At 44.9% G+C, this 15734-nt stretch overlaps 1 protein-coding gene across 9 annotated transcripts in view; it reads right to left on the bottom strand.

Moving 5' to 3' along the window:
• The window catches only part of CUX1 (cut like homeobox 1), a 270018-nt gene that overhangs the window by 21175 nt on the left and 233109 nt on the right, over positions 1 to 15734 (bottom strand). For 7 of the 9 annotated variants that reach the window (XM_063402457.1, XM_063402465.1, XM_063402456.1 and 4 more), the window contains 2 exons: positions 14827 to 15091; positions 7718 to 9900 (listed from right to left, as the gene is read on the bottom strand). The exons of the other annotated variants lie outside the window; for them this stretch is intronic. In XM_063402457.1, the coding sequence (XP_063258527.1) occupies positions 9198 to 9900; positions 14827 to 15091 (968 nt within the window). In that variant the 3' untranslated portion in view covers positions 7718 to 9197. Of the gene's footprint in view, positions 1 to 7717; positions 9901 to 14826; positions 15092 to 15734 lie in introns of those variants that run through there. 9 annotated transcript variants of the gene reach the window in all.

The following is a 15734-nucleotide window of genomic DNA, read 5'->3' as shown; positions in this document are numbered from 1 at the left end:
CAACTGTTTTGAATGAGAAGGAAATCAGCTCTGAATTCGGAAAGTCAAACATATGCCAACAAAGATGAACATCACAGGAAATCAGTCTCTCATTTTAAATGAACACTCGTGAGTTAATTGCAATGTGCTCTGACCAGGGGCTCTGCATCTTTAGCAAATTCTCAGTAGAGGCTCTAGGAGGCTCAGGGTATTTTCTCTCTCTGTATATTTTAAGTTTCTTCTCTCACAACTGAGGCTTCTTATTCTCAGTCCTAAATTATTTTAAAAACTATTTAAATAATATTATTTATTAGGCATTTAGATAAAATACTTCTTTTTTTTCCTTAAAAAAAAATGATTGCTCTAGAAAACACAACAGGGGCACAACGATATGGATACTACGAGCCAACACCACCTGCTCCATCTTTAGGATATTCCAAGCTTTCTCCAAGTTCCATTTAGGGGACAGAAACCTGCTTTAGTGGGAGATGTCCCTGCCCATGGCAGGGGGTTGGAACAGGATGAGCTTTAAGTTCCCTTCCAACCCAACCCAACGATATGTAAATACTCCTGTTGTGTTTATATCCAACAAAAAACCCCAAACCTCAACAGGAAAGAAACTGTTCAAAATTAATCTCATAAATAGGAAATATTCGATTTTTTTGTTGTCCTAATCACAAACCACCTCTGTGTGTTTCACTCCTGACGCTGCAGAGAGAGCGAGCTCGGCAAGGGAAGGGCTGGGGGAGAGCCTGTTCTGCACAAACCCAAATCCCAGCTGGAATGACTCCACACTGCCTGGCCACAGGGGTGGGGACAGCAGTGTGACAATGGCACAAAGGGACACGGATCTTCCTTGGACACCCACAGACCCACGAGCGCACGGGGCGAGGCTCAGCTCTGCTGGGTGACGGCCGAGCCCTCTCCCAGGAGGGATGGGAGAACCCACAGGGTGCTGGGATGAACCCACAGGGACACGGGAGTTTCTTTTCCCCCCAGGAATGTGAATTCTCCTGGGGCAGAGCTCACCCTCACAGCCTGTGGGACAGGAACCCCCCCAGAGTTTCTATTGCACAAAGACTCCTCGCACAGTGCCAGTGTTGGGACACTGGGATGCTCCATCAGTGTTTGCTCCCCCCCACCCAAAAAAAAGAAATGAAAAGCTGCAAGCCAGATCACTGTGCTTTAGATTATTCTCCACGAAGAGATTAGGAAATAAGGCACATTGCTTTCCAAGTAGAGAAAGTGAAAATTTCAGGAAGCAAAACCTAAAGACTTAACGGGAAATGTGGCAACGTACAGGATTTTGATGACATGCCTATGGAGTGAAAATAAAATCATTTCAAGCTCGATTAAAATCTTTCTCCCACAGAAAAAAAAGGAATGACCCATGAACTCCATCTCTCTAGAGAAGGTGAGGAAATGGAAGCCCTGTCAAGGAAAAGGAAAAGTACAACACAGATGTGACCTTGCTTATTCTCCACACTCCTCCTTTCCATCCAAACCAGGTGCTCAAGTACTCCCTGTATCACCTGTACCAGCATCCAGAGGTAACCAGATACTTTGGAAACACTTTTAAAGCTAGAAATAACTTACCCACATATAAATAACACATCAAAACAGCACAAAGGGTCCAACAGAAGCTAATAAAAGCCAGGGAAGTCTGATTGAAAGACTGATTGCAAAAATATTTTTCCTAGTTACTTGGAGACAAGATTGTACTTCAGAGCAAGTCAAGTGCCAAGTTTTATTTATTCTCCTGAAAGCACAGACACTCGCCTTCCAAGAGGAGCTGCCTAACAGAAAATTTCTACCTGATTCCTACAAATACTTGAATTTTCAGCTAAGGGAGAGCAAGGCTGAACTGCTTGCTTTAATTCCATACTTGGCTTGAATTTACTTCATCAGCTGGTTTTGTGATTGTTTTAAACATGTCTTTACTGTCCACTGTACATTGATAAAGGAGAGAGCACTACAAGTGTGCAAATATCTGGGATATGAACTTCCTGCAGGAAGACAAACCTACAGACCAGGTTTGACCCTTCCTTTCCAATTCCTTGGCTCTTGCACATCTCAGACCCTTGGGATCATTTTTATGGATTCTGAGCATGAATCTGTCCTCATTAGTTAAACCCATGCATCCTCAGCAGCCTGGTCTCTCCAGTGGCTAATCCCCTCTGATCTGACAGGTGGGGAATGGCATCCTCTGCCCATTAAAATACATATTTGCTCTAAGCCCTGCCTCACCTACATCCCAAATGATTTCACAAATTTGGCTGCAGCGGTTCTGCTGCACCATTAAGACCAAGCACACAAATGCTAAATACACAGGGCTCCTCCATCCTGGAATGATGCACAGAGACACATTTAACAACTCCCAAAAATGCAGATTAATTACCCACACAGGCAGAAGAGAACACAAATCTTGTTCTTGCTGTCAAGAGAGAGGCTGTGCTGTTGTGAGACCACCAGGAATTAACACAGGAACTGTGCAAAAATCAGGTGTGGCACCACAACAGCAGGAAATTCCGGGCATGACTCTCCATTTCCAAAGAACTTTGGATGAAGATTGTACCATATATCACAAATATCTCTGGAATTCAGACAGAAAGCCAAAGACACGACATCACAGGGGATTCACTTTGCTGCACTGATCCTGCACTGTTTTGTTAAGGTTAAGAATTTAGTTGCTCTCTGCACTCAGCTGGTTCAAAGTCCAAAGAATCTGAACTGATGTGATGAAATCAACAGTTTTAATGATAAGAAATCTACAGAACCGTGTCTAGAATCTCCCAACAGTACTGTGAGTAAAGCAAGCTTGAAACTGGCAGAAATATCCTTTACAGAAGAGCTGGACAAGGAAAATATAATAATCTTACTGTTTTTTTAAAAGGAGGCATTTCCTTCTAATGCACTTCAGTGACAGAAGATGTTTGTGAATAGCAATGACAATCAAGCCCAGGAATCCCATCAGGGTTTTTTCCCATTCACAGGAGTTGTAGAAACACAGATTTCACAGAGACCCAAGGATTTTGGGATGGATACAGATGCCCAGGTCTTGGGAAAAGCAGGTCCTGGATTGTACCAGAGGGTGCTGGTGAGGGGCTCGCTAATAAAATTCAATGAATGACTTTCTTCAACTGGAAAATGACCTTATAACTAATAACTGCTATTAAATATGCCACAGTACCGCTTGGCTGGGGGGAAATCATCCCTGAGGACAGAGATGGCACCACTTACACACCTGTTTTTAAGGCTTTCTGAAAACTTAAGTGCACAGGCCTAACGCTAATCTTCTCCAAAAGGATAAATTTCACGTTCAGAGCATAAAACCATTTTATCCTTGCATATTAATAGGGTAGGGTATAGTCCATGACCTGGTCATGTAGGACAAATCTGTCCCTAGGCATGGTATAAAGAGCTTTTCTTGCTATAAAGTCCATTATTAACTATACTTTATATATGGCATAGTCAATATATCCTATAAAAGAGATGGGGAGGAAAGAAGAAATTGGTGAAATTATATTTCTACATTTCAGAGCTCAAATATATGTGAAGGAGACAGGGCACTGCTGCACCCATTTTGAACTACAAAGATTATATCAGAAAAGAAATTCAGATCTTGTACTTCCAATGCCAGGGATTCTCCTTGCATTTTAAAACCAGACTTTAAACTGCTGGTGGTGGGCAGGAGGGGAAAGGTCTTTCCTTTGTACAGAATTTTTAAATTCTCAGAAAAGTTGATTGTATATGCAACACAAAGAAAATGTTGATGTTCACAGAGCAGAAGGGGGAAAGGCAGAACAACACAGAAATCAACTGAGTCCTGCCAATGTTTTATCCATGAGAGTTAAATTTAGGGATAAGAGGCTACAACCAGCTACAACCAGGGCCAAAACTGCCACACACTCACAGGAAAGCCTTGACTGGGTTTTGGGGAATGTTAAATCCAGTCCCCACCTAAGAACCAACTTTCCTTCTCCTCCTCCTCTTGTTTCTGAGCCTACAAGAGGAGCTCGGCCACACTTTGGCCAAAGACAGAGAACTGGGTGAAGAGGAAATCAGAGAGAAATTCAGAATCTGCTCTGCAGGAAGAGACATGAATGGAGCCCAAATAGTGCCCTCCATGTGCAGGTTAAAAATGTCACCACTCCACTTTCAGTCTGCAACAAATTGCCAAGCACTGATCTCTCACAGCCCTGCTAAAGGCACAGAATACTGGGCATTTCAATGGAAATAAAACATTTGGGATCCAAGTCCTAAATGTCCAAACACAATTACTTTTTTTTGTGTATTCTCATAATTTCTATATGGTCAAAACATGATTTTTTTTCTCCCCGTTTCTAACCTGCCCTGTTTTTGCCAGGAGCATTCTTATTCATAAAAGCTTTAAGAATACTGGAATTATTAATTTTAAAATGGGAGATGACAGACTTCTGATGGCAGCTGTGCTTGTAGGGACTGCAACCACTGTTAGCATTTTCTATTATTTCATCACATTAATTTGTCACATTTCCCTCAATCCTATTTTATGTCAATTTATCAGCTTTGCAGTTTGAATTACCACCAGAATGATGCACTTCTCAAACTTACTATTTTTCCTGTTAAAGGATTGAAAAATGGTGACTTTTAAAGGAATTGGATTGGAAAATATTGCATAGAATTCTGTGGTGTTCATGACCCCCCTGCTCTACACCAATCCCAATCAACAAGTTACATAAAAATAATGCAGAGATCTTTTAGCTAATGAGAAAGGCACATACTTTTTTCTTTATAACTGCAATATAGATTTTTCCTCTTACAGCAAGGAGTTTATTACTAAAGGACTCACCAATTCATGATATGGTCAGAGTGCACTGATATGGGTTCCTTTAAAGGGTGGCTCTGTTTATAGGCATTTCACTGATGAATAAATAAAATGGTCAAATTTTATGGCATCAAAAGCAACTGTAATTAAATGCATTTCTGCCAATAAACATCTGCAATGCTGTTGTCTGAAATCTGTATCCTGAAAAATGGAAGTGTATTGACAATCCCACTGCATGACCCTGCTGCCACAGGATACTCTTTCCTGGCTTTTGGCAAACAAAGCACTGCACTTTTTTCCTTCCCTAATCATCCAGAGAGAAAAATCAACAATTTATCTGCAATATAAACGTATTTCTACTAAAACAGCCCTGGCCCTTCATGCACAGCGTTGGTTAAGAGCATGGAAGTGGAGACAGAGAGAGAAAATAAAATGGTTTTTAAGAACCTCATGAAAAACGACTCTGGCATGATGGATTTCCTGAAAGCTGCCTGTGCTTTATCCATCAGGAAAAGAAATGTGAGCAACGAGGGCTCTGTGAGATGAGCCCCAAGTCACACATTCCCTTCCCCTGGAATCAGCACCCAAGGGATGACAGCCACTGTGCTGCTCTTTGGCATTTCTTCTCCTTCTACTTTTTATCCTTTGAGTTAAGTAAAAAAAAAAAAAAAAGTTATTCCAAAGCACATTTTCCTCCCAAGGGCGAGTTCCACGTTGATCCCAGCTATCCTCACACCCTGCAGTGTAAGTTCAGCCTCTCAACGTGGGGGGCCTTGGCCAGAAACACCAGCAGGTAACTCATGTCCAACCCGAGAACCTCAGCAGTAGTTCAGCTCACCCATCCTGCTTCCCACGGGGACAGAAAAGCAGCTGTGACCTTGGCTAAACACCGGGACAAACCCCGGCAGCGCCTCCGAGCCCCAGGTCTGGGGTCACCAAGGAACCCGAGGGGACTCCGGGCAGGAGATCACCCCAACAGCATCTCAGCAGGCTAATCCACATTCAACACAGATCATTAAATATGAAACAGCAAAAGGAGCTAAGCCATTAATAAAGTGCCAAAAATATAGGAAATACTGACAGCATTTTATTTGATTAATTTTATAATGGATCCCAATGACAACGCTTGGCAGGATGGAGTGACTTCTGACTTCTGAACGCTGTCTTTATCCAGCAAAATTACATGACTCAAATGGAATAATGGAGCTTAGAATTAACAGTTAGTGTTATGAAAGAAAGATTTCCTCTAGGGCAAGCTACAGATATGCTTTTTAAAAATCATTACAGCATTAAAAACTGGGCGGATGCTAAAGAATCCTAAAGAACTAGTGGAAACCTGAAAAGCAAACCAAAAATAAACAGGAAAAAAAAGAAAAAAAGAAAAAAGAAGATATGTTTCAAGGCACTTACGTATTGCTTATTAAGAAGAGAGATTGACCTTAAGTGCTGCATTTGCACTGTGAATACAGTTCTGCTGTCGTACAATGCAGCCAGAGCTCTCAGTAAGCATCATGGAATGCAATCAGATAGACACAGGCACAAGAACAGTTTGGGGAATATTAACTTAAAATAAAAAAAAATCATCAAACAGAACAAAAACCCCCTCACTATGGAGAAAGCTGAGAGTAACCACTTGACTGCATCCAGCACCTGGGTCTCAAATCAGCAGACAAGGACAGTAGGAACAGACTGGCAAGAGTATTGCCTAGAATTAATTAAAAAACCCAACCTGAACCAAACAGCGACAACGAAAAAAAAAATAATTAAAGAACCTAAGAAAATATCTGCATCTCCTGGGCAGAAGTTTTGCTCTTGGCTGGAGGCGCAGCTGGTTGTGACTTGCACTAAGGTAGGTGAGCTCCCCCCAGGCCGTGTTTATCCACGGAGCTGCTTTGGGAGTCACAGCAGGACACTGGCCAGGCACAGAGAGGTCACCCTTGGCTTCACCCCGGTGTCTGTCACTGCCAATTGTCCCTCAGCTCAGCACAGGAAGGGGCAGCTGCTCTCTCTCCGTTCCTCAGCTTTCGTTTCGCGTCACGAGTCCCCACTCACCCAAGGAGGAATCCTGAAACAGCCAGCAGTGAAAATCCAAACCAAATCCCTGCCTTTCAGCCTCCTAGAGCCTTCTTTCCTTAGTCATGAGGATGGATTTTAGTGTACTGATTCTTAAATTGGTGAAAACTTGCGCTAAGTGCTGCTGTCGCATGTTAAGAGACTGTAAATGAAATACATAAGTTCTAAAACATCATGCAAGAAATGTGGTTTCACATGTTACAGTCAAAAATCCTACTAATGAATTAATACAAGCACACTGAGGTGTAATATTGGGAACATACCTTTAAAGTCGGAACTCCTCTCCCCCATCCCTCCCTCCCCCAAAATCAGAAAAGTAATATTAATTAAACTTAAGAAGTAATGAATGCACCATTAAAGTGTCATCAAAAAGATGCTGACCTAAGACAAAAGTTCAATGATACACAATACGGTCAAAAAAGTCTTCAATCAATAATATACAGTATGACAACTACATCTTGTAAATTATACCCAATACTGCCGGCAGTCTATCCCTCTAAAGAATATTTGCCCCCTTTCATCCCTTCCTAACAATCAGATAATAAAATACAGCACCTATAAATAAGCAAAAAAAAATTATATATATATATATTTATATATATATATATATTCCGAAATCATCTATTGTTAGTTTTAAAGATATGGCAATAAAGGAGTCTAAATTAGCAAACTTGTAGAAGCCATAACTGATAAAACAGCTTATTGAAAAAAGGTGGCAGTAATGCACTCTATGTGTGCACAAGTACGTAAGAAAATACACAGACGTATAAAATTGCACGCACACACCCACGCACACACATCCTTCCACGCACCTCTATGCTCACGCATATACATATAGACAACAGGAGGAGTTAGAGACAAGTTAGAATTGGGTTTGTACTTTGATCAGCCCTAACCTGTGCATAAAATAATGGGAAAAGGCTGCATGTCTGCAGGGCAGAACGGGCCGGACCGGGATTCGACAGCGCCGAGGTTTTGGTTTCGAGCTTGGCCCGCTAAGAGCCCGTCTGGTCATTGCCGTGTACTCTTTATCCACGCCAAAAAAAAAAAAGGAGCTTCCCACAACTAAAAACGTGTTTAAAATCAGTGCTCGCGGTGGGAAGAGAGTCAGTGAATGGCCACCAACAGCAGGAGGAGGGCTGGCTCTGCGGCAGCTCCAGTCCCTCTTAGTGGTGTGTGACAGCATCGGACACGTGAGCTGCGTTCCCAAGGATTCCAGGTAAGCTGAATGTCCGGGATACGGGCTAGGCCCCGAGTAGCAGGATGAAATGTTACTGGCCAACGTTTTGGGAGCGATCTGTCTCTGCCGAAAGGAAAATCCTGTACGCTACGAACCGAGTGAAATGATCAAGTACATGCTGCTTCTAAGTTGTCTCCTAAACCTCCCAGATATGAGGTCTGATCAGCGTGCTCTGTGGTTAGAGGTTAAAAAGCAGATTATAAAATACCTAGATTCAGATTTTTTTTTTTTTTGTCCTGATTTGGCCTAAAATGGAGTGTATTAAACAAATTCTGGGCTGCAAAAGACCAGAATCAGTTAAAGCTATGAAACAATGTGCACTACGTGTCAATATTCTATTTCACTTACAAGAAAACACTAAGTCAGCTACCACAAATTAAGATATTTTCCTGATGTGACTTTTTTTTTTGTTTTGTTAAAAAATATGTGGAGTAAATGTGTTTTTTTTTTTTAATTCAAAGTTTCAAACAACAAGATTCTTTTCTTTTCTTGAAAATATGTAGGAATCCAAACTAGTGTGTTTAGAGTCGGTTGACTGTGCAATCTCTTAGTGGCAACTGAACAGCTACAAAAAACTTTCTTTTTTTTTCTTTTTCTTGAAAAATCTCCCCTTTTTCCTGGTTTAAGAAGATAATAGTGTATTATCGCTCTGTAGCCATTAGATGGCAGATAAAAAGCCCCCTTTTAATATGTGGGTTTGATTTTTTTTTTTTAAGATTTTTTTTTTTTTAGGTTTTTTTTTTTTCCTGTTTTTCATTTTTTTAAAGCCCCACACCAAAGAGGAGGGCACAAGGCAAAGCTGTATGAGTTATTCCAGAAACTGTGGAAATCACTTAGGGCAATAATAAAAACACTTCAGGGTACAAAAAAGCTTGACTACACATTTCAGTTTTCTTCCTCGAAAACACAAACATAAATTGGGCTTAACGCTCCTTTTTTTTTTTTCTTTTCTTTTTTTTTTTTTTTTTGATTTCTATATGCACCTTGGCCTATGGCGTTTTTGCCCTGTGGCCCGCAGGGCGGTTAAGTGCGAACACAATAAAACCAGTAGAGGTCCAGTTTGACTTCCCAGCTCTCCCGAGTTGGGCCAGTTTAATCTCAAAACTCCCACTCCACGGCCTCTTCCCGGCTGGCGGCCTTCTCCAAGCGGTGGATGATGTTGTTCAAGTTGGCCGCTTTCTTTTTCCTCAGGGAGCTGTCTCGCGTGTTCCTGGAGCTCGCCGCCTCCGAGAAGCCGAACAAGCTCTGCAGGGAGTTGGCCTTCTGCGAGCCTGCGGCCGGCGTCGAGCTCGTACTTGGCACACTGGAGGTTTTCTCCGAACTTTCTTTCGGCTTGTAGGAGCTCTCCCCCGTAAGGACTGAGGTGGAGGCAGCTGAGGTAGAGGCATCCCCTTCCGTGGCGGAGTTTGGCAGTGTCTCCAGAGCGTCCCCCGGGCGCTGCGGTGCCGCCGGGGAGCTCTGGCGCGGCGCTCGCGGCCGGCCCTCGTCGTCGGTGTCCTCCAGGCCCTCGGGCTCCGCTCTCTCCGAGGGCCCGGCGCCTCGCAGGGCCTCGTCCCCCGCCTCGAAAGCCGGCTCGGCGGGCCCTCCCTGAGACTTGGCGGCCGCGCTGCTCAGCTCGTCCGCCTCCGGGCCGCTGGGCTTGCCGTCGGGAGGGCCCTCGGCGTCCACGCCGTCGCAGCTGTCCCCCTCGGAGCTGTGGGCCGCCCTGCCGCTTCTGGCCGAAGGGGAGTCGCTCGAGCCGGCCTGGCTCTGGCTCCCGGCTTGGATCTCCTCGATGAACAGCTCCCGGCGGATGCGGGACCTAGGAGACAGGAGAGGGATGTGAGTGTGCGGGGCAGAGGGGAGACGCCCGCCTCCACGAACAACGCCCCTTCCACGCCGCTAAAGGTGCCCTATTGTGGAGTCACTGAGGCTGGAGGAGACTTCTGAGATCATCGACGCCACTAAAAGTGCCCTTTCCACGTACTAAAAATGCCCTTTTGTGGAATCATTAAGGCTGGAAAATACTTCCGAGGCCACTGAGTCCAATTTCCACCAAACCCCAACACCAAGTGCTGCACTGACTCGTTTGAACGCTTCCAGGAGTGGTGACTCCACCACTTCCCTGGTGAGAAGTTAGTATTTTTAACAAAAACATGAATACGGTTGTAGGAGATGCAGAGTAAAGTGGATTGTAAACACAAAACAACTCAGATTTCTATCAGGAATGAGCCAGTCTGCCTAAACAAAAAATAATCATTAAGGCTGGAGAAGACTTCTGAAATCATTGACTCCACTAAAAATGCCCTTTCCACATACTAAAAATGCCCCTTTTTTAAATCATTAAGGCTGGAAAATACTTCCGAGGCCACTGAGTCCAATTTCCAACCAAACACCACCAAACCCCAACACCAAGTGCTGCACTGAATCATTTGAACACTTCCAGGAGTGGTGACTCCATCACTTCCCTGGTGAGAAGTTAGTATTTTTAACAAAAACATAAATACAGTTGTAGGAGATGCAGAGTAAAGTGGGTTGTAAACACAAAACAACTCAGATTTCTACCAGGAATGAGCCAGTCTGCCTAAACAAAAAATAATCCAGGAAAAAGCTGGACAAGCCCCTTGGTGTTCTCCTGGACAGCGAGGAGAAATGGAGATGAAACCAAGCCTGTTGTGCTGAAAGTGCTGTGAGAAAGCCCAGCCTGTGACAAGCTGCCAGTCTATGAGCTAGTCTGACTTTTGCCTCATTTTTTATTTAAAAAATCAATTTCAGAACATGAACAGTGACAATCCAAGCAGTGCCTCTCATAGGAATGACTGCACTCCATGTGTGGGTAGAAGTGCCTGGTGTGCAAGGATACACCACCTCTGCCATTTCACTCAGGCCTTCCTCCCTCTTCCTCCTCTGTTTAGGAGTTCCCAAAATCTCCACAAATACAGAAAAGTTTATTGAAAAACCTTAGGGTCTGGGCTAACCCTTTCTCTGTCCTGCTGCATCCATGGGAGAAGTGATGAACGCCACTTAAATCCTAATTTATAACCAAGAGGGAGCCTCAATGATCCGGGGTCAGGGACGGGACCACAGGCCTGGGCAGAGTTTACCAAAACCCAATATTCTTCAGAGTGAACACAAAAACCTCTTGGTTTCAGCCACAGGGAACTGCCAAGGGGCCTGCAAACCACAAGTGAAACGCTGTCCCAGCGCTGATGGCTTAAGGATTTTCTGTTTTTCCTTAACTGTGCTGTGGAAGACAGCAGACAATGGAAAAACATTCAGCTAAATGGAGAGCACCACCTGAATACTGCTCTTGAAGCTAATGATCTTATTGACTTACTTGAAATGCAACAGAGTATTTCAGCTGTACTCGCTGACTCCACACTTTTGAAGGATTTAGGGGGTCTGTAATTTTCCCTAGGAGAATATTACTCACCTAACAGAGGCCCACAGGTGCTAACATTAATTTTCTATTACCATTAACTGCACGCATCCTGCAACATCGATTATCAGGCTCTATTTATGCCTAAAATCTCCCTGCATGGACATTGATCCACAACGTGGTGCTTCTGTAACATTCCCCAGGTCACAAGGGGAGGCTGGGGAGAGCTCTGCATGGCATTTAAAATACCTCAGCTCCAGCAGGTACTGAACCTGCTGAGAATCTGACCACAAACATCAAACCCATGTCTGTGGAAATCCCTGGAATTCACACCCAATACACTGCTTCTGGAATCTGGGCTGGCTCCTGATTAACGTAGTAATTAAATTCTTATGGTAAAGAAGAGCTGGTGACAGCAGCTAGAGGATTCCAGAGAGCATTCCTCTTGGGAGAAGGTGTTGGCCTTGACGTCCCCACACCCTGTTGGCTTTCACCAGTGGAACTCAAAACATCAGAGATCTCCTGGGTGTTTGCTGCAGCTCCCTGGACAAGGCTTTACGCAACGTCAAAACCAGCACAAAATAGAGTTCATTGAAAAATACACTCAGAATGCAAGAGTGCTGGATTACAATTCCAGAAAGTCTGGTTTCATTCCTGATGGGTCTGTAGTATCATCTCTGTGGCCTTACTGAGATTATGTGCCAGTTTCCACAGCTGAAATGGGATAGAAATTCCTCCCTCCTGCTCTTTTGTACCATTTTTAAGACATCAGAGCCTCAGACTCTGATGTGTCCTGTATGTGCTTCCCTGCAAAGCAAGAGACATTTATTGTATATTCTGAGAGCTCTGTGACTGGTATGAATGCAAAGCCATAGACTTGGAGAAGTTTGCAGACATGTCAAAATCCTTTATACCCATTTATATTCTGAAGTGAATTATTTCTTTGCCTGCTGAGGATATTTTTTTCAGCTTTTCTTTTTGCTGCAGGAAATAAAATGCTAATGCTGATTTTCCATCTGGTGAATATAAAGGTAGATCCTGCTGTAGCAACCACCTTTGGAGAGTGAGATTTGGGCTGAATCTGAAAGGAAAAGCATCACTGCAGCAGGATTCCCAAGAGACAGCAAGACAAACTTGTCCAAATCTGTGTCATCTCTTATCTAAAGCTACAGAAAAATTATTATTAAAGCACAAGCAGATGGTCTGAGATGTGGAACTGCTTCTGTATAAAAGACTCTTCAGTTTGGAAAAGAAATGGCTGAGGGAGAGTATAAAAGAGATAAATAAAGTTAAGTGTGGCCTAGAGAAGACTGAAAGAAAGACCACCCATTTCTTCTAACACATGAGCTGCAGAACAGGCCCTGCTCCCCTCACAGAACACGGAACCTGTCCCTCTCCTGCAACACCCTACACATGATTTAAGAGAAATCCATGCATGACAGCTAAGAAAGTTATTGCCAAGGGGAACAAAAACTCAGTTTGTATTTTGATTTTCAGCGCTCAGAGCACACAGGGCTCCAAACAGCCTTGAAACAGCTTTTGAAAGCCCTGCAGTCCCAGCAGCACATCTGGGAGCAGGCCCAGACCCCTCAATGCTCAGCCTTGTGCTGCCCCAGCCCACGGCTTGCAGGGTTTGGTTTGGTGTCCAGCTGTCAGCACCTCCTCCCCGGGAAGGTGGGGCTGGAGGCTCCGATCGCTGCACGCCCAGGCAGGGACTGGTGATGATGAGGGAGGTGACACCTGCCACCAGCGCTCCCGCGCTCGTCTGCCCAAGTGAGAACAGCACATTTTGCTGTCAGGCCGAGGGGAACATATTTTCACAGGCATCCCTCCAACTTGTGTATAATTGCCTGCAAGTGGGAATTGGAAGAGGCCTGCGTTTGGAGAAGTCTGAGCGGTGAAAAGAGGCTGCATCTGTACTGAATTCAGGGCGGTGAAATTCAGTGTAAATATGATTACTCGGTTTTTAAAAATCTCGTATTGTTTACTGTAAACATTATTTAACTATTGTGCACAATATTTCGGGGATAGCTCATTAAACTCTGCTGCTTTTGCTTCGCCAACTTCCCTGGTAAAAGCTGAGAAGGGCCAAAGTGAAAAACTACCCTTTAAATGTTAGCAGTTTTTAAAAACAAACAAGTTTAGCAATCTGGACTAATTAGGAACATTACTGGCTCCGAGTGTAGGAGCAGAATAGTATTAAATCTGGTAGCTTAACTGTACCTGTTCAATATTCATTAGCACAAATTTCTTGGAGAAAAGTCTGCTGCATTAATTAGGACTTCCAATCTCAAGCACAGTTGATAATGTGTTTATTCAAATCCTTATAATTCTTATGTGCTATTCCAGCCTTGTCTCTTTTTATCGCTGTCTGCAGGCCAAAACCTACTTCAGGGGTTCAAATGTGGAGAAGGTTCCTCCTCAAACGAGAAAGGAACTGAACAGACCAACATTTTATTTCAGTGGGACTTGATGATTTAATCCTAACAATTAAATAAATCATAGGATTTTGGAATGGTTTGGGTTGGAAGGGACCTAAAAGCTCACCTTGTTCCACCCCCTGCCATAGGCAGGGACACTTTCCACTGTCCCAGGCTGCTCCAGCCTGGCCTTGGACACTTCCAGGGATCCAGGGGCAGCCCCAGCTGCTCTGGGCACCCTGTGCCAGGGCCTCACCACCCTCCCAGGGAACAATTCCTTCCCAATATCCCATCTATCCATGCCCTCTGGCTGTTTAAAGCCATTCCCCCTTCTCTTGGCACTCCAGGCCCTTGTAACAAGCCCCTCTCTGATTTCAGGGTTATTGGTTCTCTGCCCTTCAGGACTCCACGAAGCCTCCCAGAAACACAGCACAAACACTGTGCCTGTTTTCAGAGCTCGGTGACTCAAGGCCTAAAAGAAAATCCTCTTTTTCTTCAGATGCAGGAAAATGACACAATGAAAGCAGGGCACTCCTGATAGCATCCAGTGAAGGACATTTCCAAGTAGCCCCCACCCAGTGACCCAGTGACAACACCCACCTGACACGTGTCTGTGCGTGTGCACATGAGTCACACACAGCAGCCTGGGCTTATAAATATCCTGCAGTGGGTTTATAAATATTCATCAGTGGACATCTCCACATCCACGCCCACCCCAAAAGCCAGACTTTCTGTTTAAAAGCACTGCTTACATCAATATCTGAGTATTGCTGCTCCTCAGGGATGACTTACAATTAGTCTGGAGCATTAGCACGGTGTCAGTGAGAGCCTCCCTGCTGTCAAAGCCGCTTGTTTTGCACAACCACCCGACCCAGTGTGCTGAGAGCAGCACCTGCCAGAGCCACAGCCAGCACACCCTGAGGAGCAGGGCTGCGGGGACCTCGCTCACCTGTAATTGTGGAACCAGTTGATCACGGTGCTGGTTTTCAAGTTGAGCTGCGTGGCGAGTTCCTCAATGGTTTTTGGTGATGGGTATGGCTTTTGCTGGTAGGCTCGTTTGAGAGCTTCTTTCTCCTCTGGGGCCAGCACCACGCGGGGCTTCTTGAGCTGGTGCTGGGGCTGGGGGCTGGCGCCCTGGCTGTAGTCGATGCCGGCGGACGAGGACTCGCAGGACTGGCTGTCGCTGACGGAGCTGTGCCGCCGCTTCATGTAGGCTGCAAGGGAAAGGGAAAGCACAGGGAGTCAGCCTGGGCTGAATGCAAATGCACAATCGATGGAGGCACCGGCTGAGGGATCGACACAGGGAGGGAGATGCAGGGATGGGCTGCTGGGAGGGGATGGGATGGAAGGATGGGGCGCCGCTGGAGAGTAAATGCGGGGAGGATGCAAGAGGCAGAAAGAGGAGAAAAGAGGGAAATCAGAAAGAGGAGAAAAGAGGAAAAAGGAGAAAAGAAAGAATCAGCTGGAAACCTGCCAGAGTTTTCTGCCTTTACAATGAATGTGGGACACGAATGACAGGGTTCAGTTCACACGACTCATTTCAGATTCACTCCTTCGAGAGGAGCGAACTCCCACGTGAGGCTCTGATTGGGACAGTTGTGCCCCATTTTGACTGAAAAGGGGTTTGGTGGTTAAAACACTTCAGGTGTGCACGGAGGTGTCTCTGACATGAAGGAAAATACGACTGTGGAATTGGGGCTGCAGCATTCCCAGCCTTCCCAAGCCACCTCCAACACACGGTGGCGCCTGGAGCCCGGGGATGCCAGGGATGGGCTGAACATTTGCGTTTGCTGCCTTTCCCTACAGCTCTGTGCTGTGGCAGTGACAGGTTATGAAAGAAAACCAGCCCCCGGCACC

Source organism: Prinia subflava, chromosome 8 (genome assembly GCF_021018805.1).
Source record: "Prinia subflava isolate CZ2003 ecotype Zambia chromosome 8, Cam_Psub_1.2, whole genome shotgun sequence".
Lineage (NCBI taxonomy): Eukaryota > Metazoa > Chordata > Aves > Passeriformes > Cisticolidae > Prinia > Prinia subflava.
This window is presented reverse-complemented; position numbering and strand designations above follow the sequence as displayed.